Genomic DNA, 27475 nt, shown 5'->3' with positions numbered 1-27475 from the left:
GGTAGGGAAATGTAGTGTTAGGAGTCTTGCCCAACGACTCTTACTGGTGTAGCATGGTGTTTTTCCCAGCCAAGGAATCAAACCCTAGTCTGCCATGTGTGTTCACCCACTGCACTACACCAAGCATCAGTTTAATTTCAGATGCTGTGATACAAATTCAAAATAATAACATTCAGATTCAGATTTTCACATTAAAATTCACATTTCTATTGCCATGCCTCTAACTCTACACTCTAAATAGTAATCTTAAATGACACTTCTCTGGACTAGTTTCTGACATTTTTAAAAAATGTGCAGCTCAGGCTTTAGGGTGTCTAGTATTATCTAGCTATGCAACACTCAACAATGTATTTAATTATTTTTTTATAGTAGGTCATACAGTATTCGAGGCAGCATAAGCAAGTCTTTCAGAAATGACTTATTAACTCAACCTTTATTTGAGGCAAGCGTGCTGACTCCTAACTGTGTGTCAGCAAATTAGCAGACACCCGTGCCAAATACTACAGTTTAATACTAAAGAAATAAATGGAGGTAAATGCAGACCAGCTAATTAGTTACTCCTACAGAGCATCTACTGAATGTGTGCTAGCGGCACTTGCATGTTCCTGGGATGTGGTAGCACCTTCAGCCTGCTCACTGCTTACTGATGACACTGCTGTGGGGTGTTAAAAGTCTAACAGTTTGACAGCAGAGATCGTTTCCCCCTAAGGCTCTGCAAGGTCGGCGCATACTTACACTCTAAGACTTCTTTTCTGTAACTGCCATATTTGCTCCATATAATGGCACGACTCACTATTCTATTCATTTCAGAACTTTTCAAACTTCCATCTTTCCTCTTACCACCTGTATTTCACACCAATTCCCAAGAGTTTAAAGCCTTCCTTCCCTCCTTTCTTTCCTTCTTTCTGTCATATTACTTATCAGGCGTTTAAAAGTTTGTGTCCAAACATAGCCATGAAACTTGATGCAAGTCAGCAGGAAGCGGAGGATGAAGGAACATTAAAAAGTAACATTCTTAACATCTTATCAAAGAAAGAAACCTGTAAGCAGTAAACAGACATAAGCTGCCTGATGCTGATCTCTCTCCATGCAGTACAATCAAACAACAGTGAGGAAACGCTTCAGCAACAAAGATTTCTTTTTAAACTTGCTTTGTGTTTTTTCTTACCAGTGGGAAATCCTCTGGGCTTTTTAGGCCTTCAGCGAACACCTGATGACTTTCTGGGAATAAATAATATGTTTGCAATTTTACATCTGAAAGATTTCAGTATTCGTCTTATTTAAATCCGTTAAACGCTAAAGGGAAACTAGTCCGATCAGGGCTTTTGTTTCTCAGTAGTATCTAGATAAATACAGCTAAACTAGCCCTGCCATCTGTTCAACGCTAAAGGGAAACTAGTCCGATCAGGGCTTTTGTTTCTCAGTAGTATCTAGGTAGATACAGTTAAACTCACCCTGCCTCTGGTTAGGACTAAAAGGTCTAATGCATCAGATTAACCACTAACACATTTAGGACGTGGAAGTTCTTAGTAGAATAGAAATAGTAGTGCTAACATTTTGTAAATAATATTTTTAGATTTATATGTAATGACCAAAAAGGTGCATTTCCATTGGATTAGCAACACTATAGTACTAAAGTCTCATGGGGGGGGGGGGGGGGGGGGCTAGCAGAAATTAACATTGCCATACAGGTAGGTTTCTTCCTCTTTTTTGGGGGGTTTGGGATTTGTGGCCTGAACTGAAAGCCTTCAATACTCTAATAGTCTAACAGAACTGGTTTGTATTCATTTTACAAAGATGGTTTTATTCTCTAGTACAGAGCTGATGGAATCTCAGCCTATTCTTATATGCGACAATTCAGTGACAGTTCAGTTATTCAGTTGAATTGTTAATAAAAGGACAGTTAGATGGAAACCTGACTACCCTTTTTTCTACCTTTCTCTCACTCCCTCTCTGTGTCAGTCTCTTTCTCTCAGTCTCTCTCTCTCAATCTCTCTCTCTTTCTCTCTCTCTCTCTCTTTTCTTCCTTTTCTGCTTTGCTGAACTGAAGTCCATTCATTGCCAGGTCAGTGCTGCTCAGTGACAGCATGGCTCACCCAGTGGCCTTTTGTTTCCACACAGATGAAGGTGGGAGGCCCTGCTCCGCTCTGCCTGAGGTGGATTTTAGGGGATTAATTTTAATGGAGTGCCAAGACAGAACCTGCCTCGGTTTGCCAAGAAGATGACTGAGTAGATAGCTGGGGCCGGTCATCACTTATTGATACCGAGAGAACTCTCTGCTGGCTTTTTCGCCTGAGTGGCTTTTGACTTCACCTCTAGAATCGTTCTGCCTGGGGATTTCTGGGGATTCCTTTCCATCACTTAGTTCTTCAGCTCTTCTGAAAAAGTATGGCAGTGATGCTGTATATAAATTTAGCCACTTTGAGACTTCTTGCCTGCTGGTCCTACTTGCATAGTGTCCGGCTGTGATGCAGGTCTTCTCCTAGCTGGCTTTTGTAATAAAAATACCAGCTGCCCTGTAGCAGCACCAGAGCAGAAAATGAATGACGAAGGCCAGTGCTTGGAGATGGTTGTGGATGGAGTGGCAACCTCAAGTGATGATAAAAAAAAAAACTCATTTAACACTGGTTTACAATCTCAGTGTTCATGTATTGATGCATTTTAACCATTGGAGTTGAACATCAAGGCCATATACCTATTTCCATATGCTGAGTTAACTGATCTCCTACATTAATGGCACATTTATGATACCAGACATATGAGACCGTACCATGTCTGTACAAAAAGCCTTAGCTACATAGGATGGTGTACATTTCAAGGCATCCTCAGACATGTCAGGTTTCATACAGCAGACCAAACAGTTCCATGTCTCAGGAGAAAATGCATGAGTAAAACCATGCCTCAGCTCTCGTACATTAGACAAAACAGGCTGTTTCAAATGGCCTCAGGCTAAAATCACTTCAGAGAAGAAGCTAATCGTGATGCTGAAGTTAGCTTCTTAGTCGCCAGCTTCATGTTCAGTTTTTCCATTCCACCGTAAAAGGGTGCTGCATTCACATTCTACCCCACACACAACTGAAAGAGGAATAACACCCCTGCATCAACAGCTTGGGCACTTTGGGTCTTTTGGAAGAAAAAGAGGGTGGGCACTACAGTGCAAATAAAAAAAAAGGGAGTGGAAAAAGTAACACCACTCCTTGTCAAGGTGCCACCATAAATTCAGTGAATCCAAACACAGCCTGTTTTGCTAATGCATCGCACACACATTCCTTTAGAAATGCCTTACCTCCTAACAGTCTCAGCACAGGTGCACACACTCATTAAGGAGAGAGAGAAACTTACCAGCCTGAAAGCAAAGATTGACGGACGTAATGGGCGCATTTATCCGAGCGTACAGATTTAACTCTTCTAGTGTGTAAGCTGGGTAATATTAAAACCAGCGTGGGGAAAAATTAACATTCACCGATGTTAGCTTGATGCTAATATATCACAGATTAGTCAGAATTAGTATTACTGCATTGGTGGTAATTTCTTGTATGAACAGGTGAAAACTACCTAGAAAAAAACTTTTTTCTAATCCTTGAGTGAGTGCCAATAGCTTGCTCAAAAAAAGTTTGAAAAAAATCAGTATTTTTTGAAGTAATATATCCAAAAATATATAAACTTTTTAAGGTGACTGCTGTGTTTTAACAGAAAATTAGAATATGAAGCAAACTTTAGCCTCGTAAGCAAAACTAAGTGGCCTCAGAAGGTGACATTCAAAATATATATAAATTCATATAATTTTTTATTTATTTTTTTTTTTTGTAATAATAATTACTAGACAAATTCTATTTCATGGCCAAATGAAAGATTACAATATACTATAAGCACAGTCTTTACTGAGCTGTGAGTTTTGTCTGTAAGCTTTGTTTGTTCCGTTATTTGACAAATGTTAAGCTTTGATGCTGTTCATGCCAGATGTAATGCTGTTATCCAGTGGATCGTATCGGGGACGATTCCGGCGTATTTTCATAGATCGTCTCTCAGCTATTTTTATCCTGATCCTGTTCCAGTTCTTTGTTTTATCCGCTGTGTTCTGCAAGCCCTCTGAGCTTCTCAAGACGCCATTAATGGTGTACAGAATGTCTCAGTATAGAAACTGTGATTTCACTTCAGTATTAATTAGCAGCACCACTTACCTAAAAAACATAAGATTGGATCGGTATTGGCTGATACTCAACATTAAGAGACTCGGATCAGACAACTTCTGCACCCCTTTTTCTTTTTCTTTTTTTTTTTAATCTACTGCCTCTAAACACATCATCCTGAAGACATCACCAAATGAACACCAGGTAGAAACATGCATCTTTCCTTTACACAGTTATTTGCCATGTGTTTATTTACATGCCTGCTGTTAACTCGTGGCATTGCAAGACATTTTAGTACTTTATTTTTGAGCAGCAACTGCTGCAATCTGAGCAGATATTGATGTTACTTAGTACAACCGATTCAGATTTCATTTCAATTAATGCAACAATACAATACAATAATTTTTAATATGTGCATAATGTTTCAGTCCGGATCTTACATTCCTGATCTGTTGCTATGACCGATTCTGATTCAGTCTGACTGATCTTCTGCTCCCTGGTGATGTGGCTAGCAATAAAAACGCTGCAGTGAAATCGGCCTCATGTTTTATGTGTCTGTGCGTTTCCACATATGTTCTCACAAATGTTTTCACATTGCACTTTATGTAGTCTTGTGTAGTGTTGCGTTGCTCTGTGTTGCACCATGGTCCTGGAGGGATGTAGTTGAAACTACAGTATAAAAGCCTCATGACTTGACTGGACCTAACTCAGGGGCTATAATGGTTAAAAACTCTGAACTGATGGCTCTTGTTTTATGGAAAACCGGTGTGAAGCCATCATTACTGTACAGTGTAATCTGGTGTACACACTACGGCCAAATCTCAAATGGCTCTGTATTCCCTAACAAGTGCATGACATAATTCAGGGCACTGTGGCTTCTACGCCAAAACTGCACTGAAGTAACGCGGCCAATTAGAAGTCAACAAAGCATGCAGCCAGTCAGAATGCATCCAAATGCTGCTGACAGTAGTTGCAGTCAGCTTAATGCACAATAGGCAAGTTGTGCTTTTCATAAAATGCTGGTCCTTTGTTTTCTATATATAGCCTTCCCTACAGAAGGAAATGTAATCCATGTTCTGTCAAGCCCAGAGCACATGGGCACATGCTCTGGTGCTGTCAGTCAACGTAGAAGCTCAGATTCTAGCCTTAACCTATTCTCTTACTCTCCTAGTCAGTCGAAATAGAGAATAAGAGCAGGCGATGTGTATGTAACGTGTATATATATATATATATATGTATATATATATATATATATATATAGCATTACCTACATGTACCTACATGTACTACATGACCCATCAAGCCCAAAGCACATAAACACACTGACACCCAGGTTCTAGCCTTATTAGCTAGATTTCTAGATTTCTAGTTTTCTAGCCAATTTTCAGTTGAAATCGAAAATAAGTGTAAGGTGCCCTACTTGTGGTTACTAAACTTGAATAGACAGCACTTACTATGGTTTTGCTGTTTCTGGTGGTCCATTGTCCAGAACAGTCTCTGTATGTCTTGGGTCTTTGGAAACATTTCGAAAACTCTGTCATAACCGAGTCAGCGTGAACAGTAGCTTTCAGTGGAATTAGACCATGACTGGAGCCAGAGCTGGGCAATATGACGATATTTTATGGTATTGTGATCAATTTTGTTGTTGTGATACACAATGTGCTTTTATAAGCATATGGAGGACACTGTTAGTGCTAGTTAGTAATTAGACTGGTTTAATAAGATAAAGAGCTGCAGATGTTTTTGCTGATATGCTGATATTTTTAGTCTGTGATTACATGTATCGTGATAAATAATGTGTATCGTGAAAGAAATCTTTAAATATTGTGATATTGTATTTTTATCATATCCCCCAGCCCTAACTGGAGCCAATAATGACCTCAAGTCAAGCATGCAGCATTGGAGTCCTGAGTGTAAATGCATGTTGTTAAAATCTTTCCAGGGTACAATCCAGACATTGGTCACATGAGATGACATGAGAGAACTTACGAAGACCGAAAACAGGTCATGCTGCCCCATTCAAGATCAGCTGCAGGGGTTTAGTGGCACACCTCAGTAACATCAGCCAGGGAAGAGGTAAATGAACAAAGGTCTGAACAAGCATTTTCTCATGGCAACTTCTTATGAACCTCTTCTCGTTTCCTGGTTATTTAGGAATACAGTTAGTATAACAATAAAGACCGAATTAGCGTCTGGGACACCAAATCAGTTTATTTAATGAGGGACAAAAAAAACCTTTGTCCTGTTTTACACACCCTGTGTATTTCCTATAGGAGGCTCCTGGAATGAAACCTAAAGGAACTCAATGTGCTCAGATCTTCTTTGGTTCCCTGAAAACTGCTTGTGGAGCCATACATGCTTATTTCATATATTATACATATGTTTTTTTAAAGAAAAGAAACGTCAGGAATTAAAGTCCAATGTGTCTATTTAAGACTATGGAACACATACATTCAGTCAGGTGTGTCCAGACTTTTGACTGGTACTGTATTTAGCATGACCAGGCATGACGAAAGGCTGCCTTCCCACAATTGACAGCGGATTCAGTGTGAACGTGTCTTGTTTGCTCGTTGCCGCGAAGCATAAATGGTTTACTTCGTTAGCATGTTCCATAGGCCACTGTAGCATTTATTTATGTAAATATCAATTGCCAATCAATGGACATCACTAAAGTGCCGCCCCCTATGTAAACATGCCTGAGTCCTCATTGAGGGTATTGACTGGGCCGAGCCTGATATGTGTTCACTCAGTGCAATTACAGTGCTGCTTTTCACTGCCTTGGTAGCACATTGATTAGCCTTTGTTTGATGCTGGTAAATATCAAGCGCGAATAATAGATCGGCTCTTCAGCGGATGAATGCTGCTGATTGAGTGTTTAACTGAACCCAGACATCTGTGTCCTAAGCAAACACTTAAAGCACTATACAACTATTTTCTGCTCCGTGGAACATGGTGGCCACTACCAGCACTGTTATCGTTAGGCTGTATGAGACCACAGCTGTCACTGACAATTATTTAATATTATAGATATAGATATGTTATAGGTATAGGTTTTTAATAATATAGTGATTTGATCATGTGTTTCAAAAAATGAGAAGAAAAGAAAAAAGCTGAACAAAATCACAGTGTATTGCCTTTCAGTTTCAGGCATCCAGGTATTGCCTTCAAAGTAGACAGAGATAACAAAGGAAGCCTTAATCCTCCTTTAACTTCTAAATAATTTGGGTCATTGGGTCAGTCATTCTGAATATATGGAATATAAGTAGGTTAATATGCGTTGTCGTTATGCAAACTGCCAAGATAATTCTAATGAATGTTTTAAAAATGAATGTGAACTGATCAAACGTCTCTTTATACGATATTTTGTCTTCTACTTGCTGTGCTGTAATGTTTGTGTAGTTTCTCAATAAATCTAAATTTGTGAGGAAGGAAGAAAGGTGAGTTGGTAAGTACGTAGGATGGTGGGTAGGTAGGCAGGTACAGTTGCAATCAAAAATATTCAGATTCAGGTTTATCAGTTAATTATTTCAATCAATTATAATTTTAATTATTTCATAATTGTTTTAATTATGATTAAGTATTTTGTTATTTCACAAATGTATTTAATTATTAGCATTATTCAACACCCTGAACCAGCAAATCAGGTGGCAAATCAAGGGCTTCATTAGTTGCATCAGGTGTGCTTGAGATATAACAAGTTAAAAGAACACTGGCTACACTACCTGGACATGGCAGAGAGAGGAAGCTAATCAAAAATCATTGATGGCTACAAAAGACCTGCAGCAGAATTTCGTGGCAGCAGGCACTGAGGTTTCAGTTTGCACAATAAGTTACTGGGTGGGTGGGTAGGTAGTATGTCGGTAGTAGCTAAGGTAGGTATTAGTTAGAAGGTAAATATTAGTTATTTAGGCAGGTGGGCAGGTAAGTCAGTTGGTAGGTAGGTAGTGGGTGGGTGTCTAGGTAGTTAGGTAATAGGTAGATTAGGAGGTAAGTATAAGGAAGTTATTTAGGTAGGTGTTTAGGTAAGTGGTAGGTAGGTAGGTAATTAGGTAATAGGTCAGTTGGTAGGTAAGTAGTTTGTAGGTGTCTAGGTAGGTGATAGGTGAGTGGGTAGTTGGGTAATTGAGAGGTAATAATTAGATGGGGTTATATTAGAAAATTAAGATATTTAGATATAATTAAATACAGTTACATTTAGGTAGGTGGACAAGTGGGTAGTATGTAGTTAGGTAATAGGTCAGTTTAAAGGTGAGTAGTTGGTAGGTGGATAGGTGGGCAAGTAGGTAATATGTCAGTTGGTAGGTAAGTAGTGTGTAGGTAGGTAGTTAGGTTGGGAGGTAAGTATTAGGTAGTTATTTAGGTAAGTATTTAGGTAAGTGGTAGGTAGGTGGACAGGTGGGTAATAGGTAGTTAGGTAATATGTCAGTTAGTAGGTAAGTGGTTGGTAAGTGGCTTGGTAGGTAGAACATGGGTAAGTAGATAGTTAGGTAATAGGTAGGCAGGTTGGGAGGTAAGTATATTAGGTAATATAGATAATATAAAATAATATAGGTAGGTAAGTGGTAGGTAGTTAGGTAATAGGTCAGTTGGAAGGTAAGTAGTTGGTAGGTGGCTAGGCAGGTAGTAGGTATGTAGATGGGTAGAAAAAACAAAACAACAGATGTGAAAGACATAGTTAAAGTAAGCTTGTGTTACAAGTTTAAAGCGTTAAACATGTAACACATTTATATTCCTGTTTGTGGCCCATGAGTGTTTGTAAGTGAATGTTTTTTGTGTGCTCAAGCAAAGACAGTTTTTGACGAGCATCCCTGGTGATGACTCAACTCAAAGCCACAGATGCAGAGTAGGAGGGTGTCAAAAAGGGCGGATGGCCATCTCTCCATTTACCCACTCCCTCCCTCTTTCTCTCTCTCTCACTCTCACTCTCTCACTCTCTCTCTCTGTGGGTGATAATAAAATGGCAAGTGTGTCTCTGCTCTCCTCCCCCCTGCTGCTGTGTCTCAGCCTGGGCTTGATCTGTAGTCAGCAGGTTCTGTTTGTGTTTGGATGATGATGTTTAGAGGATGTTTTTATTGTGTAATGACCCCCATCAATTTGTAGTGGAGGTGGCTGCAAAGCTTCATCTGCACCTGTTAACTCACTGTTTGCACCACTGCGTTTGCTTCATTAACAGGCTGCTACTGTGGAATGCATTTATTCTATGTAGCCTTTCAATATTTGAATATTGCTCTATATAATACATCTTAAGCTTTTATTGTGCTGAATTCATTTTCCCTTTTACCCAGAATAAAGTCAGTAACAAGTCTTGCAGTGGTGCTATGAGGCTAATTTAGGTAAGCAGCTATGTTTTGCACCCAGTGAAGCCTGTGTACATGATTAGCATCATGCAGACTTCATGCCTAAATCATCACAACATTGCATTAAGTCATTTCCTGTGCATCTGTGATTTCTGAGGGCCTTAAGACGGACTGTTATCTGCAAAACTGTAAGCTTTCTGGGATTTCTGTAGGTGTATAGATTTTAGATAAATAACTCATACAGTTTGCATTGTGGTCCATGTAATTACTGACTTATCTAAGAATATAATGACATACAGCTCTTTATCGCAAAAATATAAAAATGCTAAGTAGCAACATATGCATGTAAATGAGCCCATAAATATTTTCCAATCTGCTTCCCAATGAAGGAGAGAACAGTAGGTTAATATGGTTATCATGTAGACATATTTAAATTGATATTTTTTAAATGATATTTAACTGATTAAACGCATTTTATATTTGACTTGCTGTGCTGTTATGTTTGTGTATTTACAAAATAAATGAAAGTTGAAGGAAGAAAGGTAGGTAGAATAATATGAAAATGGGTAGGTAGTAGATAGCTGGGTAGGTAGGTGGATAGATATGTACTGGTGGGTAGGTATTGGGTAGATAGTAGTTAGTAGGCCGGTATGTATGAAGCAGTTAGATTGGTAGGCAATAGCTATTTAGGTAGGAAGTGAGTTGGTTGGTAGGTTGGCTGGTTGCAAGTAGGTTAGGCATGTTATGGATGGGTAAGCAGGTTGTTGGTAGGTAGGGAGGTAGACATGTAGGTAGTAAATAGCTGGTTAAATAGGTAGTAGATGGGTAGATAGAAGACAACTGGGTATGTAGGTGAATAGATAGGTATTGGGTAGAAAGGTAGGTAAGAAGAGGACAGGTTGGTTGTATGTAAGTAATTAGGTAGGTAGGTAGTAGATGAGTTGGTAGATTTATATGGGTAGATAGATAGGAAAACAACCGGGTAGGTAGGTGGATAGGTATTAGGTAGGTAGGTATTGGTAAAAAGGTAGGTAGTAGGTAGGAAGAGGGCAGGTTGTTGCAGGTAGGTAGTTGTAGGTGGATAGGTAGGTAGCAGATGAGTAGGTAGATTCATATGTAAGTGGGTAGGTAGTCGATAGCTGGGTAGATAGTAGGATAGTTAGGTATGTAAATAGTAGGTATGTAGGTATGAACCAGGTAGATTGGTTGCAGGTAAATACAGTAGATATAGGTATGTTATAGGTAGGTAGTAGGTAGGTCATATGAAGTAGGTAGGTGAGTTGGAGGTAGAAGAGGTTAGATTGGTTGCAGGTAAGTAGATAGTGAGGTAGATCAGTATGAAGTAGGTAGTAGAATTGTAGGTATGTAGATATAAAGATGGTAGGTTGGTCGCAGGTAAGTAGATAGGTGGTTAAGTTGGTAGATAGGTAGGTAGGTAGTATGTATTATGTATCCACCTTAAAGCTTAGATTTTTCATGTGTCTGTAGGTGCATGGATTATAGATAATATTGCACAGTGTCAGAAACCCAATATGCAATTCCTGTTTCACATAACCCGTGTATGTCTTGGCTGACTGGTGACATATGGAGTGGGGAGTAATTAAAATCTGCTCTTACACTATTTTATTTTGGCTACTCTCCTCATGCAGGTAATTAACATAACTAGCATTCCACCAAGCCGATTGGCTCCCGCCGTGATGGACATGAAGGACAGGCGCCATCGCTCTCTGACCCGGGGCAGATGCAGAAAAGAATTGCACTACGCTACATCCTCGCTGGACACAGAGGAGTGCCGCGTAGCCACCCAGAAATCTTACAGCTCCAGCGAGACGCTCAAAGCCTACGAGCAGGACACAGGACGACTGCGCTATGGGGGCTGTGTGGCCGAGCTCGTTCACCATGAGACGGAGGAGTACGTCAGGCAAGGTGAAACACAATGCACTCAGACAGCTGATCTAGAGTTTCTATGATGTTTATGATGTTTGTGTGATTGCATATAGTAAATAGTCGTAATTGGTTGTCTTCATTACTGTGCCTTTTAGACTTTTAGATATATGTAAAGGATCTGTGTTTTGATTGGCTGGACTCAAAGCAGCTCAGCCTGAAGTGTTGGAGATATGGGATAAAATTCGACTCCAGCCTTTGTCAGAACTGCACAAGAGACGTTATACTGCACTGTGTAGCTCAAAGTGTCTTTAGCTGTCTTTGCTAGCTCTGCAGATACTGGGCTGATGTACTGGGCTGAGTGAGGTACTCTTGAGAACAATTTGTGGGAGGTGGTGTTAAAAGTCTTTACGCTGCTATGTTAAAAAAACACCACACTGGTGACATTATGCAATGTATCCCTTTAATAGGGTTTTGCAGCTGTGCGCAAGGTCTGTATGCCCAACAAGTGGTTGAATAAGGAACTGCAGTGTGCTGTGACCTCATGCAACTCTCCAGCAACTTAGAAAATGTAGATCATATGATATAAACTCTATAAGCTCTCAGGACCGGTCAAATTACCAATTGCATTTTTGGACAATACTGATACATAGCCGATCAATCATTTCATCTGTAATATAGAGTGAAAGCTGTGTGACATTTTTATCAGTCTTTAAATTGTGTATCACACCTAGAAACAATCAACCAATAAAAAAAACACTTATGATACAGGCCTATAACACTAATACTAGGCGTATCAAACACTAAGGCGTATTACTTACTTACTATAACTACAGGGACTTCTGTACATGGTGTGGCTATTCCTTGGTAATAGAAGTTTGTAATAACATTTTTGGCCCGCCGACCATTGGCTTTTTAAGGGGTTAAGCTTTTCTCTAAACTCTGCTCACCTTTTGTTCTACTCACTTCGGATGTGCTGAAAGAATGCTGCCGCATGAAGTTCTCAACTTTTGCCTTCACTCTGACTAATTAAAACTTTAAAACAAATGCCACTGTGATTAGATTTTATCCATGTGTAATCCGTTAATACTCATTTAGAAATCTGATTGCCGCGATTGCCAGGCACGGCAAAAGTTTTCATTTGCAACTATTGAGAAATTCAGTGCTTTTGATAACTGTTGTCACAAGAGCCATGTGTAGCTGTGGTCTATATCAAGAAAATAAGCAAGACCGGCAGAGACAGAGACAAGCCAATGCATTCTATGTAAGAGAGTAGCTAATGAAAAATGAGACATATCCCAGACTTGGCTAAAACAACAGATGGTTCTAATCAATGATAAAGCAGCTGATTTCCTTCATCGGCCTAGTTTAGAATAAAAATAAACTCCATAAACTTTCTTGAAAGCTGTTTTGTCTTTTTCCCTGCTGAAAAAGAAGTTCTGCTGTTCCTACAGCTGGCCACAATCCAAAGAAGGAAATAAGATAATAAATAAATAAGTGTAAAAAAAAATACATTGTCCTTCAATCACTGTTATTCAGTTATGCGCTGCTCACTTTGTACTGTAATCATACAACATTGTACTGAACAAAAGGGTTTGGTCATTATTCCTCATTCCAGAATGGAATGAAGTCAAATTGATGGTGTAATATTACTTGGTGGAAAAATGCTTTGCAGTGTATTGTAGGAAGAAAATAGCACTAAAAACCCAATGGCCTTGTCTCTCTTTTAACTGGACGTGGGATTATTTACACCTACAGACAGTTCAGCTCAGCTAAGACTGTTTCTTTCTTAGATATAACTCTTGTGTTTGTACTTGTGTTAGACATTATAGTAGTTAACATTCCACGAGTTGTTCATTTAAAAAGAGGTGCATTTACTCTGAAACTCTGAAGAACTGATGCTGATAATTGCTGTATCTGTGTCCTACATTTTTCTTGTATTTTGTCACGTACAAAAACAGTAATCGTTAATATTTATTGTTAACCATTTTCCAACCTTTTTGTGTCCCACGTTTTTGTTATTTGTGCCTATAGGATGGATATAAACTGTGATAGGCTGGGCTAAACTGTGATAGGCTGAATAGGCGTAAAAATGTAAATGAGTTGGTTCTTGTGACATCAGGAAAACAGTGATATAATAACAGGCCGTTTTTTGCCACTTAGGTAGTCACTCTGTAATCCCGAGCCATGCTCCCTCGCCATCAGGGGCCAGAGTCAGTGAGAGCACAATTGGCCGTGCTCTCTGCTGGGTGGGTAGATTGCGCTCTCTCCCCTCATCACTCTTAAATCAATGTTGGCTGGCACAGGTATCTGTTAGCTGGTGCGGTGGAGCTGGTGACCCAGTCAGGAGGAGACATGTGTTAAGTCCATCCCTCCCTAGTGTTGAGAGCATTGCTAGTGCTAGGGTGGGTTACATATGGGTGGGATAGCTGGCAGTAGCGAATTGTGAGAAAAGGGGAACAAATGTAACAAATAAATATATCAAAATAAATAAATAAATAAATAAAGTTGAGTTATTCAGTTTTACATGACCAAGCCTCTGTAATGTGAAGTACTTAACAAGCAGTAGGGCCTTTTGAACAGTTCTTGAGAATGGCGTCATACAAGCTGTGAACTGTGCATTGTGGTTGTTGAGGCATTCTTTAAGAATATAAGGAGTCTTTCAGTTCTTTCAGTGGTGAGGAAAATTTACTTTTCTGTTAAAAGTGAAATGATCTGATGCCTGGGGAGAGTGCAGGGGTGAAGGGAGGCTTATCAGAACTGTGCTCCTAACACTAGCTTAGGCTTCTTTGTGTGCTAACCTTGAGCACAACACTGCCTTAAATTTCAGCTTTGTCAAAGTCTCCACAAACAGTTTCTGTAGAAACTGGCTCACAAAGGGTCTGTTAAAGTCCCGTGGTAACTTTGTGGTGTTCAGCAGCTCTCCTGCGTTGACCTGTGAGCACTTCATTTTTCTGTTTCAGTCTGGTCGTGTGTATCAAGATAAATAGTCTGAACTATCATGGACTCACACGGCAAGACTGAAAACTGCATGCTAATTTACACAATTGAATTATGACAAATGGTTACAAATGAATAAAATACACTATGTGGACAAAAGTATTGGGTCAACTACTTATTCATTGTTAGTTCTGAAATAAAGTGTATCCAGCTTTTGTTGCCTACTGTCCAGGGAAGGATTTCTACTAGGATTTGATTGCGTTAGCGACAAGAGTCTTAGTCAGGCCAGGATGTTAAATGATCACCACCCCACCTCCCCACAGCTGGGGGGCTTTATACCCCTGTAGCACACTCTTAGAATTAGGCATCATGCCAGTAGGTTCATGTTCATCTGGTCTAGGGAGTCCTATTGCATTGGCAGTGCTTTTCTACAGGGACTATAGACAATCTGTTTCAGCAATAGGTGCAACTACATACATTCATTAGAAGGGGAGTCCACAAACATTTGGACATCTAGTGTATAGTGTAGCAATTACTTTATGTAAGTTGAATCAGAATTGTGTTCATGTAACAGATCTTAATCCACTTTACATTTTTGACCACTGGCCACATTTAAATTATGTAAATTGTGCTTTACCTCGTAAAGGCATGCATTAAATATTCACTTATCATAAAGGTCAGGGAGTCCAATTCTTGAAAAGTTTTGTGCTTTTCCTGGTGAAGCATACATGATTCAACCCTTTATCAGGTGTAGTAGGTCTGTTAGAGCAGGGAAATCAACAAACTATGCTGGACTCTGGCCCCCTTTGGCCATCCTTGATTTAGGTGCACTTCCACAATGATCAGCCCCACCGGCCTGTCCATCTATAGAAAGAGACCGCTCTAGGGCCACAGATGAAACATTAGACGGAAGGGGTGCAGGTTGGGTCCATGGATTCATGCTGTAGGTGCCAAATTCTGACCTAACTCTTTGTGTGCCTCAGCAAAGATAGAGATTCATTAGACCAGGCTGCTTTTTTCCAGTCTTGAACTGTGTCCAGTTCTGGGGAACCTGTGCCCACTGCATCCTCAGCTTTCTGTTCTTGTCTGCAAACCGACATGCTCTTATGCTGTTTGAGCTGTTGAATCCGCCTCAAGGTTTGATGTGTTGAGCATTCTGAAATGCTTTCTGCTCGCCGCAATTGTAGTTATCAGACTTATAGTTGCCTTTCTGTCAGCTCGAGTCTGGCCATTGTCCATTGACCTTTCTCACCAACATGGTGTTTTCGTCTGCGGAACTGCAGCTCACTGGCTGTTTTAGATTGATGTGCTGAAAATCCCTGGAGATCAGCAGGTTTAGAAATACTCAAACTAGCACATCTGGCACCAACAAACCTGCCAAGCTCAAAATCACTTAGATCACATTTGTTCCCCACTCTGATGGTTGATGTAAACATTATCTGAAGCGGCCGGCCTGTATCTGCATGGTGTTATGCATTGCACTGCTCCCAAATGATTGGCTGTTTAGATACTTACACGAATAAGTAGGTGTACAGGTCTTCCTAACAACAGGCTGGAGTTAGCGCTGTATATTGATATATTTAGTCTTTTAGTTTGTGCATTAGGTGCATGTGGAGGTGATGTCCCCAACAGCATGGTGGGAGCCCCACATCCCTAAAACTGAGCACAGGCCAAGTATAAACACACCTATGGTCACTGGATTGGCTGAACTGATGGAAAACCACACTGACTGAAAGTGTCAGCAGTTGGAAGGAGTAAGAAAGCAGCTTGTGTTTAAAATATCCCATCAGTCAAATTTTTGTTCATATGATATAAAATATGAAAAGGGGTAAAAATATTTTACATGGTGTTCAAAGTGATATTTAGAAGTATTTGATTTAGTGTATCAGACACAGTGATACTGCTAGGATCTTTAAACACCTCAGTGTCATAAATGGATTGAGAATGGTCTGCCAAGCAAAACCATGCTGCAGGCAGCGGTCTTAAGGTCAGAAGATGTCCATTGATTGTAGAGCTAGAACACGACTAACACAAATTGAGCTACAGTCTCTGAATGTACACCTACAAGATGGTACACCTGTACCAACAGGGTGTGTCCAATAATGTGTGCAGGTTGTGTACACTCTGTGTATAAAGCCCAGAACGTCTGCTGTGCCTAATACTCTCATATCCCATATCTCACCCATTACCATGTTGGGGTCACTACTAAGTAGAGAATGGTCCACCACTTAAATAATATCTGATCAGCAGTGGTCCTGTGGCATAGGTGGGGATCCGAAGGCTGGAATCCAGCATAGTTTGCTGATTTCTTTGACACAGCCAAACCCAGCAGTTACCTGCTGAGTCTAATCATGTGTGTTTGAGCAGGAAACACCAGCCCGTAAAGGTGCACTGTGTTTCTCTTGGCAGTCAAATAATGAGAGTTTGGTACATGGAACTGGCATACCCTGACCCTCAAACACCATGTTAGTAGACCAGTGCTGTTAAACAGGCCAAGTTTTGACAGTCGTGACTCATTAATATTTATGCCACCATAATTGACATACACCCAGCCCACTAGGGAACCCCTTTAGAGGCTGAACACAACAGCTACCTCAGGAGAAGTGAGGCAAAAAAGGCTGAAGTTATGCTAGCAGACTGGACGAAACACTGAAATGGGCATCAACCTCACAGACAGGGAACAATCACAAGGCCTATACGCGATGGCTAATGAAGAGACGAACAAATGGGTGTTGTCCGGGTGCAAGGCTAAAAGCTAACCCTACCAGACACAAACAATCTACAGCTAGCTATCCGTACAACTGTGCTGACTGGATACTGAGACTTACAGAAACTCAAACACAGTGATAAACTTTGAGAGGCTAGGCTAGGCTAAACTATACTATGCGGCTGTGATCCATTGTAGTGGCATAAACATGTTTTTTCTAATAAAGCAAAACATGTTTTTTCCACTGTAAAATAAAAAGCACCAAAACCACAGGGTTGTAAGCAGGTGTGCAAAACTGCTTCTAAACATATTTCACCATACTTACCATTTAGTCATTGGTTCCCCAAACAAGAGGGTGCAGATCATTTGTGCAGCAACAGACATAGCTGACTAAAGCCCTAATTCGGACAGGACTAGTCTTACTCAGGGAGGTGGGGTAATGTAATTATTGCCAGAGTTTCTCAATGATTGTAGTCCTGTCCGAATGTAAAGATTCCAGCACTTTTTACCTTCTGTATAATGCATCATAAAAATAATCTCAGGTTATACGTATTAATCATGTGCTTGTTTGACTTAAAATTAACATACAATATTCTATCATATCCTGTCAAAAAATAAGTATAGAGCTGCTTGAGGAAGCCTTTAGTTTAGGTTTTAGTATGTAGCCTATAGGCTAAACACGTGTTATAAACATGTAGCTGCTCATTTTCAACATGGATTTTTATTATAAGTGGGTTATCTACATGTTTTTGGAGATGATGGCAGTGCGTAAATTGAGTAGCCACTCCCTTTTCAGTCATATATGCTAATAATTCAATTTAAAAATCTTGTCCTGCAGTAAAATAACTTTTCTCCACCTCCCCATCTTAAACTAATCCTGTTTGAACAGGGCTTAATGCTAATTGACCGTATATGACTGTAGCTGCCTTTGTAATTGTGATTTATCTACTTTTATTCGTGTTGCTCTGTAATGTTGGCCACTGCATGTATAAAAACTCCACATGTAAAGTTAAAATTGGTTAAACAGTTTGCTGTCTTGGGGCTGATACAGCTCAGATATTGTCCGCCACTCCTCCGTTTAATGACAAAGGAGCACAAAACGAGTGCAAGAGAAACAAAGCATCCTGCTGTTGTCCTTTGAAAAAAGTCAGTTTTGGCTTTTATCAGCACTGATAGTAGTGACTTATTGGCACAGGCACCTTTAACCAAAATGCGTGTGGTCTGATTGTATTACTTTTTCCCATTTGGTCTTAGGAGGCAAAGTTAAAAGAAATGATGTATGGCTCTTTGTCTCTGTGTGGCATTTGCTTAGTGTCAGAGTCCACTTTCAACGGCGGGTCCAGCTTTTGTATTCTCCGAGCCGGCCCGGAAAAGGAAGCCTTAGAATTCAAACTACGACCTGCGGCTTCCTTTGTCAGGTTTTGATTTCGAAATGCCCCGCTGAGGCGTACCGCTGTTCACGCGGTTTATTTGTGGTCTTGGCAATTTCCATAGACACGGGCCCTGATCAAACACAGCAGAAAAGTCTGGACTCTAGTAGGCGCAGATGAAATATGCTCCGCTAGCAGGGCCCACATCTCATTACAGAAAACCTCCATCTCCCTAAAGCAAGGGGCGACCTTGTCCTCACTCCTCTCCCACTGCATCCTGCTGTAAAAATAGAGCAGCTATGGTCGGTGCTGTGGTGGCCCTCACTTCCCTCCACATGACTGAATCCTCTCTGGAGTGAATGCAGTGAAGAGGGGCAGAGACGCAAATAGAAAGACAGAGACGGAAAGCGAGATGCAAAGGAATGAAGGAGAGAACGGTAGAACCAGCTAACTGTGTTTGTTTTCCCTGTAACTGAGGAAGCAAGACTTGTAAGGCCTTTAGGCCTTGTTGCTAGGTGCAATTCTTATGTACACAATCGTAATTATCCATCACATTTGAGCTGAAACTGAAAATCACTGTCATGGTGTGATGCCAATACCAGTATGCCGATATTGACGAATTCTCGTCCAGCACAGAGGCTGCTCCAGGCTAACAAACTTGAACCAACAGCCCCTCACTGGGAGCTTCATATCCAGTCACACAAACTAGACAGCTCTCCTCACTTTAGTTTCCTATTAGAAGGCCCTCACACAGCTGAGGGAGGAATGGGGAGGTATGTTCGCGGTATGTTATGGTCAGCGAGGCCGTGGCTGCAGTGGGAAATGTGAGGCTCGACGGGGCTCCTGCATCAGTGCAGGCCATATGGTGAGAGAGGTGAGGAGGGCCAGGAACACTCATAATGTCCGCGAGTGGAAGTAGAGCGCACTGTTTCTCAGGCCGTCCAAGCACTCCCTGTTCCACCCTTTAGGGCACTTTGTGGCTCCACAACATCTGGCGTCATGTACTTCCTAGGCCCAAGGCCTTACTAAAGCGAGCCAAACATAGCAGAACATTGAGCTTGTAGGCAGACTAAAGATTAAACAGGCGGGCTGTATGGCTGGTACTATTAACCAATAAATGGGAAAATAAGAATTACCATAAACGATTTCAACCAATAGAAATTGATACCCAGTTTTCTTCATATTTGCATTATTTTTTTCATGTAAAAAACCTGAAGAATTAATATATTTTGGCATTTACTGTAAATTAAATAATTGGTGTTAGTTTTACATAACACTAGTAAAATTCCTTTTAAAAATAGATTTAAATTTGTTTGTCAAAGTAGTAATTTCACGTCAGCACTTAATTAAGCTGAATGGATAGCATAGCCTACACCACTACTTACTATAACATGGCTGAGGTTACTGTTAAGAATTGGTAGATATTGGTAGATATATTAAATATGCCATATACATTAATAATATAGCACCAAAAGCAGAAAAAAAATGGTAGCAAGTGATTCATATATATATATATATATATATATATATATATATATATATATACGGATACAAATTGATAAGCCATGCAAAGTCTCTTAGGTGGTTGATTCAGTCATCCAACTTGGGTCACGATTCAGTGATTCATTTTCTGCAGTTTCTGTAGTTGCTAATTAGTGTCTCAAAGCCATTTAGTTTCAATAAAGGTAAGGTAAAGTTTGCTTGTGTGCTTTCGATCATTGCCTCGTTGCATGAGCAGAATGTGTTGTTCCCTCAATGGAAGCAAGGCTTCCATGCCCTAATGCAGCAAAGCATCCCCAACCCATCACACTACCACCACCATGCTTCAAAGTTGGTTTGAGGCTCTTACCTAACAGGGTCCACGTCAGCCAAAAAAACTCCACTATATATTCATTGGTCCATAACAAACAGTCCCACTATGGACACTTCTAGTTGTTTCTTGGTGAACTTATAGTATTTATGGTTGTAAGTCATGAACAATGACCTTAGCTAAGGCAAGAGATGTTGGCAGTTCTTCTAATGATGAATTTGCTCTCTTTGCCACTCCCAGGATGATTTTATGCTTTGCATTTGGTGAGACTTTGGTGATAATTTTCTCCATTTGCACAGGATGGCTCTGAATGTAGTTTGGTGGAGCACTAGAGAGCCTGGAGCCTAGAACCTGGCTTTATAACCTATTACAGACTATTAGGTGAAGTCTGTTGGTGGGAATCTCTTTTCTGTGGTATGATGTGAAGGACCGGAAAACCGGACCCGATTTTAGATTTAAATGGAGCAGGTCTGGCCCAAATCAAAGCTGGTTGTTACCTGAAGCACTCACACGGCCATCTAAACAGGAGCGAGAGGGCCATCCTACTCACCCAGAGAGCTCGAGGCTCTTTGGGACTTCCAGCGACGGACCACTGTGACCTCTCTGGGGATCGAACTCACTAATCAAAGCATGGAAGTGATGCCATTGCAAATAAACTGATCTCAACTGGCAAGTCCTCCAGTCAGGGATCTATTTTTTAATTCACTGAATTTGCCTGTTGAACTCTCTGTATTTCACACATGGGTTGTTTTACAATACACTGCATGGACAAAAGTTTTGAGACACCTGCTCAATCTTTGTTTGGTTTTCTGAAATCAAATGTATTGAAAAAGAGTTTAACCTGATTTTGTTGGAGTAACTGTCTCTACTGTCCAGGGAAGCCTTCTACTAGATTTTGAAGCATTACTGTGAGGATTTGATTGCATTCATGTAACAAGAGCATTAGTGAGGTCAGGATGTTGGACGATCATCACCCCACCACGTCCAAACGTACTGGATAGAGCACCATAATTCCATTAAACACAGTTCCACTACTGCACAGCTCAATGTTGGGGGCCTTTAACCTCTTTCATTAGAAGGGGTGTCCACAAAATTTAGACATATAGTGTACAAGATAGTCCTATGTAGCCCCCTTATCAGAACCTTTATATGAAAGCACTCTTTAGAAAAACAAAGGAAGGAGATGAAGAGATTATGGCAAGGTAGGAAAGAGAGAAAGACAAATTGAGTGGCAGAAGAAATAAGACCTTTATTGAAGGCTTCAAATATTATATTGACTTTGTTGTAATGTAGATCCATATGAGCTCTGCTCTTTCTTTATATTAGCAGCAGCTCCATAAAGCAGTTCTGCTTTGCCTTATGAAAATCCACTACTGTATGAATGCTCATTTGGGCCCTGTGTGGGCTTGCCAGTCAAGATCAATACAATTGTGACTGCATCACTTCCATGCTTCGATTTGTTTGAGTAAGAGTAGCTAATTTAACAAGGCTTGCGATAGGATTTTCTTTCATATTCCCGCTAGTGGCTATCAAAGCCGACACAGGGAGGTTGCTGTAATATACTGACGCTGGCACTCTTTAACTCACAGTGAAAATCAAATTATGCATAAATGCTACTCCTTTATTCTTGCCTATGCTCGTCAACATAATGCCAATGCACAAGTACCAGGCTTGCAATTAAAGAGTGTTTCCTTTCAGAGAGGAGAGCATTTGGCCATTGCTTGAGAGAGGTGTGTTTGGTGGGCAGTGTTTGAGATGTAATATTGATGGGGCTTAACTGCTGGTATCTCTTACTGAGGCTGTACCAGAATATGAATGAGCCCGAGATCTAGAAATGAGAGGCTAAAACCCAACATTGAGGAATATTAGATTATGCAGTGGCCAAACACCCCCAAAACCCCCCACACCTGCTTATTGAGTCTGTATTCATAGCTATTGTATAGCAGCTGGTGCCTCTGTGTTCCCTATATTAATGTGGAAGTTAACCTTGACTTGTGCAGTGAGGTTAGATTGCACCCAGTGGTGCGATGTTTGTCCTCGGTGCAGTGGCATATGGGTAATTTCGTAAATGGCACCACAAAGCATGAAGTGCCTCCAGAGCAGGACCTCAGCTTTCAGTTTACACACAGGCCCTGAATTCCGTTAATCTCTCCTTTCCATACTTTTCTTCTCTTTCACATCTTCTCTCTTCTTCCTCTTCTTTTCTCTTTTTCTGTCCTTTCATCTCCTCTCCTTTTCTCTCCTCCTCTCATCTCTCCTCTTCTCCTCTCCTCTCCTCTTCTCCTCTCATCTCTCCTCTCCTCTCCTCTTCTCCTCTCATCTCTCCTCTTCTCCTCTCCTCTCCTCTTCTCCTCTCATCTCTCCTCTTCTCTCCTCTTCTCCTCTCCTCTCCTCTCCTCTCCTCTCCTCTTCTCCTCTCCTCTCCTCTCCTCTCCTCTCCTCTCCTCTCCTCCTCTCCTCTCCTCTCCTCTCCTCTCCTTTCCTCTCCTCTCCTCTTCTCCTCTCCTCTCCTCTCCTCTCCTCTTCTCCTCTCATCTCTCCTCTCCTCTCTCCTCTCCTCTCCTCTTCTCCTCTCATCTCTCCTCTTCTCCTCTCCTCTCCTCTTCTCCTCTCCTCTCATCTCTCCTCTTCTCCTCTCCTCTCCTCTCCTCTTCTCCTCTCATCTCTCCTCCTCTCCTCTCCTCTCCTCTCCTCTTCTCCTCTCATCTCTCCTCTCCTCTTCTCCTCTCCTCTTCTCCTCTCATCTCTCCTATCCTCTTCTCTCCTCCTCTCCTCTCCTCTACTCTCCTCTTCTCCTCTCATCTCTCCTCTCCTCTTCTCTCCTCCTCTCATCTCTCCTCTCCTCTTCTCCTCTTCTCTCGTCTTCTCCTCTCATCTCTCCTCTCCTCTTCTCCTCTCATCTCTCCTCTCCTCTTCTCTCCTCCTCTCCTCTCCTCTCCTCTTCTCCTCTCATCTCTCATCTCTCCTCTTCTCTTCTCTCCTCATCTTCTCTCCTCCTCTCCTCTCCTCTCCTCTTCTCCTCTTCTCTCCTCCTCTCCTCTCCTCTCCTCTCCTCTTCTCTCCTCCTGTCCTCTCATCTCTCATCTCCTCTCCTCTCCTCTTCTCCTCTCATCTCTTCTATCCTCTGCTCTCCTCTTCTCCTTACCTCTCCTCTCCTCTCCTCTTCTCTTCTCATCTCTCCTCTTCTCTCCTCCTCTCCTCTCCTCTTCTCCTCTCATCTCTCCTCTCCTCCTCTCCTCCTCTCCTCTCCTCTTCTCCTCTCATCTCTTTTTTCTCTCCATCCCTCTCCTCTTCTCCACTCCACTCCTTTTCTCTTCTCTCCTCTTCTCCTCTCTACTCGTCTTCTCTTATTATCTCTTCTCGTCTCCCCTCTTAGCATCTTTAGTCTCCTCTCCTCTTCTCCTCTACACTCCTCTTTTCTTCTCTTCTCCCATCTCCTCTCCTCTTCTCCTCCCCACTCCTCTTCTCTACTCTTCTCCTGTTTTCTCCCCTCTCCTTTCATCTCTTCACCCGTTTTCTCCCTTCTCTTCTATTGTCTTCTCTTCTCCCGTTTTCTCTCTTCTCTTCTCTTCTCTTCTCTTCTCTTCTCTTCTCTTCTCTTCTCCCGTTTTCACCCTTCTCTTCTCTTCTCCCGTTTTCTCCCTTCTCTTCTCTTCTCTTCTCTTCTCTTCTCTTCTCCCGTTTTCACCCTTCTCTTCTCTTCTCCCGTTTTCTCCCTTCTCTTCTCTTCTCTTCTCTTCTCTTCTCCCGTTTTCACCCTTCTCTGCTCTTCTCTTCTCCCGTTTTCTCCCTTCTCTTCTTTTTTTTCTCTTCTCTTCTCTTCTCTTTTTACTCTTCTCTTCTCTTCTCCCGTTTTCTCCCTTTTTCTTCTCTTTTTTCTTTTCTCTTCTCATCTTCTTTTCTCTTCTCTTCTCTTTTTTCTCTTCTCTTCTCCTGTTTTCTCCCCTCTTCTCCCGTTTTCTCTCTTCTCTTCTCTTTTTTCTCTTCTCTTCTCTTCTCTTTTGTCTCTTCTCTTATCTTTTTTGTCTTCTTTTCTCTTCACTTCTCTTTTTTCTCTTCTCTTCTCTCCTTCTCTCTTTACTTCTCTTTTTTCTCTTCTCTTCTCCTTTTCTCTTCTCTTCTCTTCTTTATTTTTCTCTTTTGTTATTTTCCCATGTCTCTCCATGCATCATTTTGCTTTCCCCTTCTTTCACCTTATGTTTTCTTCCTAGTACTTTTCTTTTTATCCCACTTCTCATCTTTTCTACCTTGGCTTGAATGTTCTTTCATCTTTTCTTTTTTGTCTTTTCTCTATTCTACTCCTCTCCTCTCCTCTGTTCTTTTCAGCACAGCGGCTATGGAAGGCATACTGCCTCTCTGGAGACCACTCTCAAGGTTTTCTCTTTGATTAAGTGCAGCATGCTTTAGATGCTTTAAATATTTCATACAGAATTTTCAAGGCTTTTTCATAATAGAGTGTATTCTCACTTAGAGAGGATACAACCAGCATAGTCTCAAAGGCAGCCAGGGATTAAAGTGAATTGCTGCAGTGTTTATTGGAAATATGTCATAGTCCATTTTTTTAGTTAGTTCGGCGATATCATATCATATATAAGGATCAAATTAAAACAATATAAAAACAAAGCAGAGTAAATGAATAGCGCATAGTCATTTTATTAATGATGTTCATTTCTATTAGCAGGAGTTGTTATGTGTCGTCATTAATGCTCTGAAGCAATGCATTGTCCTAGTTGCAGGCGATAGAGTAAATGTTGACATTCAGTACACATTAAGTGTGCTGTTTACATGGTGTTCAAAGATAACTCATTAATGCTGAGGGCAATGTCGGGGACACAGCGTTAAAAAGTAACTTGTTACGTTACAGTGTTGCTGACATTAAACAAACTTGTCACGCTACAGCAGAGAAACGTTATGCGTACTTGTTTTGTTACCATAAAGAACATTTTAAATGAAAAGCTGAGCTCGGGCTGAAGAGACATTTTCATAGACCTTCACAGAAGACTTTCTTCAGCTAAACATTACTTTACGTACATTTAACTGTGATATTTCTTATTGTATTATTATTTTTATTACATTGCTTATTTTCATTAACAAATGAAAACTATTTCTGTTGTATTTTTATATCAACACTGCCCCCTAACACAACTGAGGACAAAGGACTGGGTAAAAATCTTTGCTATACAGAAAACCTATCAGTTCTAAACTGTTTTGCTTGGAGGTATAAATGCTATGAACGGGTTTGTCCCCCTCAATAGTACATTTTTAGTATGTTTAAATTTGGACCCTTCCAGTTCCAGTCATTCCAGTTACTCTTTTTCCTGTTTTTTTTTTTTTATTTTATTTTTTTTTTTTTACCTATTTTAGAAAAATTAGGGGGCATGAATGTACTGTACCTTCAGATTCATGTATAGTTTTGTATGCATAGATAATTATGTAGAATAGATGCTACTCTGAGATTTATGCACAGTATCACAGTGTAAGCTTATATATGGCCTATTTTGTGGAGTTCTACAGGGTTCTATTTTGGGGCCTATGAAGCTGGTATTAATTATGAGAGTAATACAGCTCTGAGAGTAAAGAACTGAACAATGTATTACTGTGTACGGCTTTATCTTCATTGTAGATGTTAACTCACCAAGCTGAGACACTCATTCTAAAGGGCAGAAGTGAATTCGACCGAGAGTTTGGGGCCAAGCACCATTTATGGCATATACCCTTCAAGGCTGGACATACCCTAGAGTGCAGTTGGCCACACTCTCCTCAGTTTATATTAGTCATGATTTTAATCATTAATAGTAGCAATAAGGATTTGTTCAATTAACTAAAGTGTCTTTCTCAAGGACTCTACACATCAGCAGAACACACAAACCACAAGCACAACCACATCACACACAGGTTCCCCAGCAGGCAGAGGGGAAAACCCCTCAGACCAAGGCACAAAGTCAGTTAGCTGGCCCAAACAGAGTGTCCATGAGCGGGGTCCCACTCAGACCCAGAGCTTTTTGACGGAGACCTTGACTGGAGGGGACATGAATGGGAAATGATGCCCCAGAGACACTAAGACAGTGCTTTTAGAGGAAACGTTCAGTCAAGACAACTAATATTTATCAATTTATGCAAATAAAAAGCTAACTGTTGGCTGCTAGCTTCTATTCATTAAGACATTTCTTTGAGCTATTGCTTGAAGTTCTCAAGAGATCTTCTGACAAGATCAAGGCGCTAGTTCTGTTTGACAGCCACTGCAGTTGAAGATATCCTAACATCTGTTGAAACTGTGCAGCCATGAAATGTCCTCTCTGGAGGAATGCTGCACTTACCATGGCGACTCCCAGCATGTTCAGATTTCGAGAGGACTGAGCATTGCTTCTTGTGGAACTCCGTACACAAAACACTTCTTTTTCCTGGGGATAAAAAGTGTGTTATTTAACGCATAACCTATATTATAATTCCCTCTGCTTCTGTTCACACTCTTTGCTGTCTCTCTCTCTCTCTTTCTATTACTCTCACTAGCCCTCACTGCCTGTTTATCCCACATCCTTTAGTGTGTGGCATTGATATTGTTATCTTGTGAAACGCAGATTTAGAAACGCACTCGCCCTTAAACATGCTAGAGTGGATTTAATCTTTCCCTAGCCCGTGCCTCCTGGCTTTAGAGGTCATGTTTTGTTCTCTTAAGTACCTTGAAGGTCCTACCTAAGCGTTTGGTTATAAGAAGCTCAAAACACTTGTAAGAGTGATAACTGTGTCCCGAAGCCGTATTTGAAGGGACTTCAGTGCTTAGTTTGACAATATTCTGCTAGATCTTGCTTAAAGATATGTCAGATTTTGACTTTGTGGAGGTTTTTCATTTTATTTCATTTTCATTTTTTCATGAAATATTTTGAGGCGTCTACCAGTTTCCAGCATGGTAACTATTTTTTGGAGTTCATTGAAATGAAAGGTTAGTTAGTTATATATATATATAACACTGTGTGTCCTTGTTTCTGCATCTTCAGCATCTCCTCTTGTTAACCAGAGTGGTGGTGCACTATTCTACTGTGCAGCAGCACCTGCACAAATTTGACATTCATGGCAAAGTCATCATAAGAAAACCTTTTTAAACATTTTCTTTTTTTAAACAATTTTCAGAGAAACATCTAAACAAGCCTGGTGTGTTCTGTAAACACGTCCTGCGGACTGATGGGGGTAAAAAATAACTTTTTGGCCGCAATGAGCAAAAGTAAAGAAATGATTGGGGTGGATTGATTATGCTTGTGCTTCTGGAAGCAAACATCACACCATATGTGAAAGAGAAAGGCTTTCTAACTCAAAATGTAAAATGGTCTATCTCAGTATGC

The 27475-nt window shown here is 40.7% G+C and overlaps 1 protein-coding gene across 6 annotated transcripts in view; it reads left to right on the top strand.

The window, feature by feature from the left end:
• Positions 1-27475, top strand: part of tenm2b (teneurin transmembrane protein 2b) — a 325773-nt gene that overhangs the window by 56575 nt on the left and 241723 nt on the right. For all 6 annotated transcript variants that reach the window (XM_072662451.1, XM_072662450.1, XM_072662449.1 and 3 more), the window contains exon 2: positions 11077-11353. In XM_072662451.1, the coding sequence (XP_072518552.1) occupies positions 11125-11353 (229 nt within the window). In that variant the 5' untranslated portion in view covers positions 11077-11124. The remainder of the gene's footprint in view (positions 1-11076; positions 11354-27475) is intronic.

This window comes from Salminus brasiliensis, chromosome 18, assembly GCF_030463535.1.
Source record: "Salminus brasiliensis chromosome 18, fSalBra1.hap2, whole genome shotgun sequence".
Classification (NCBI taxonomy): domain Eukaryota; kingdom Metazoa; phylum Chordata; class Actinopteri; order Characiformes; family Bryconidae; genus Salminus; species Salminus brasiliensis.
Note: the sequence above shows the minus strand (reverse complement) of the source record. Positions and strands in the feature narration are given on the sequence as shown.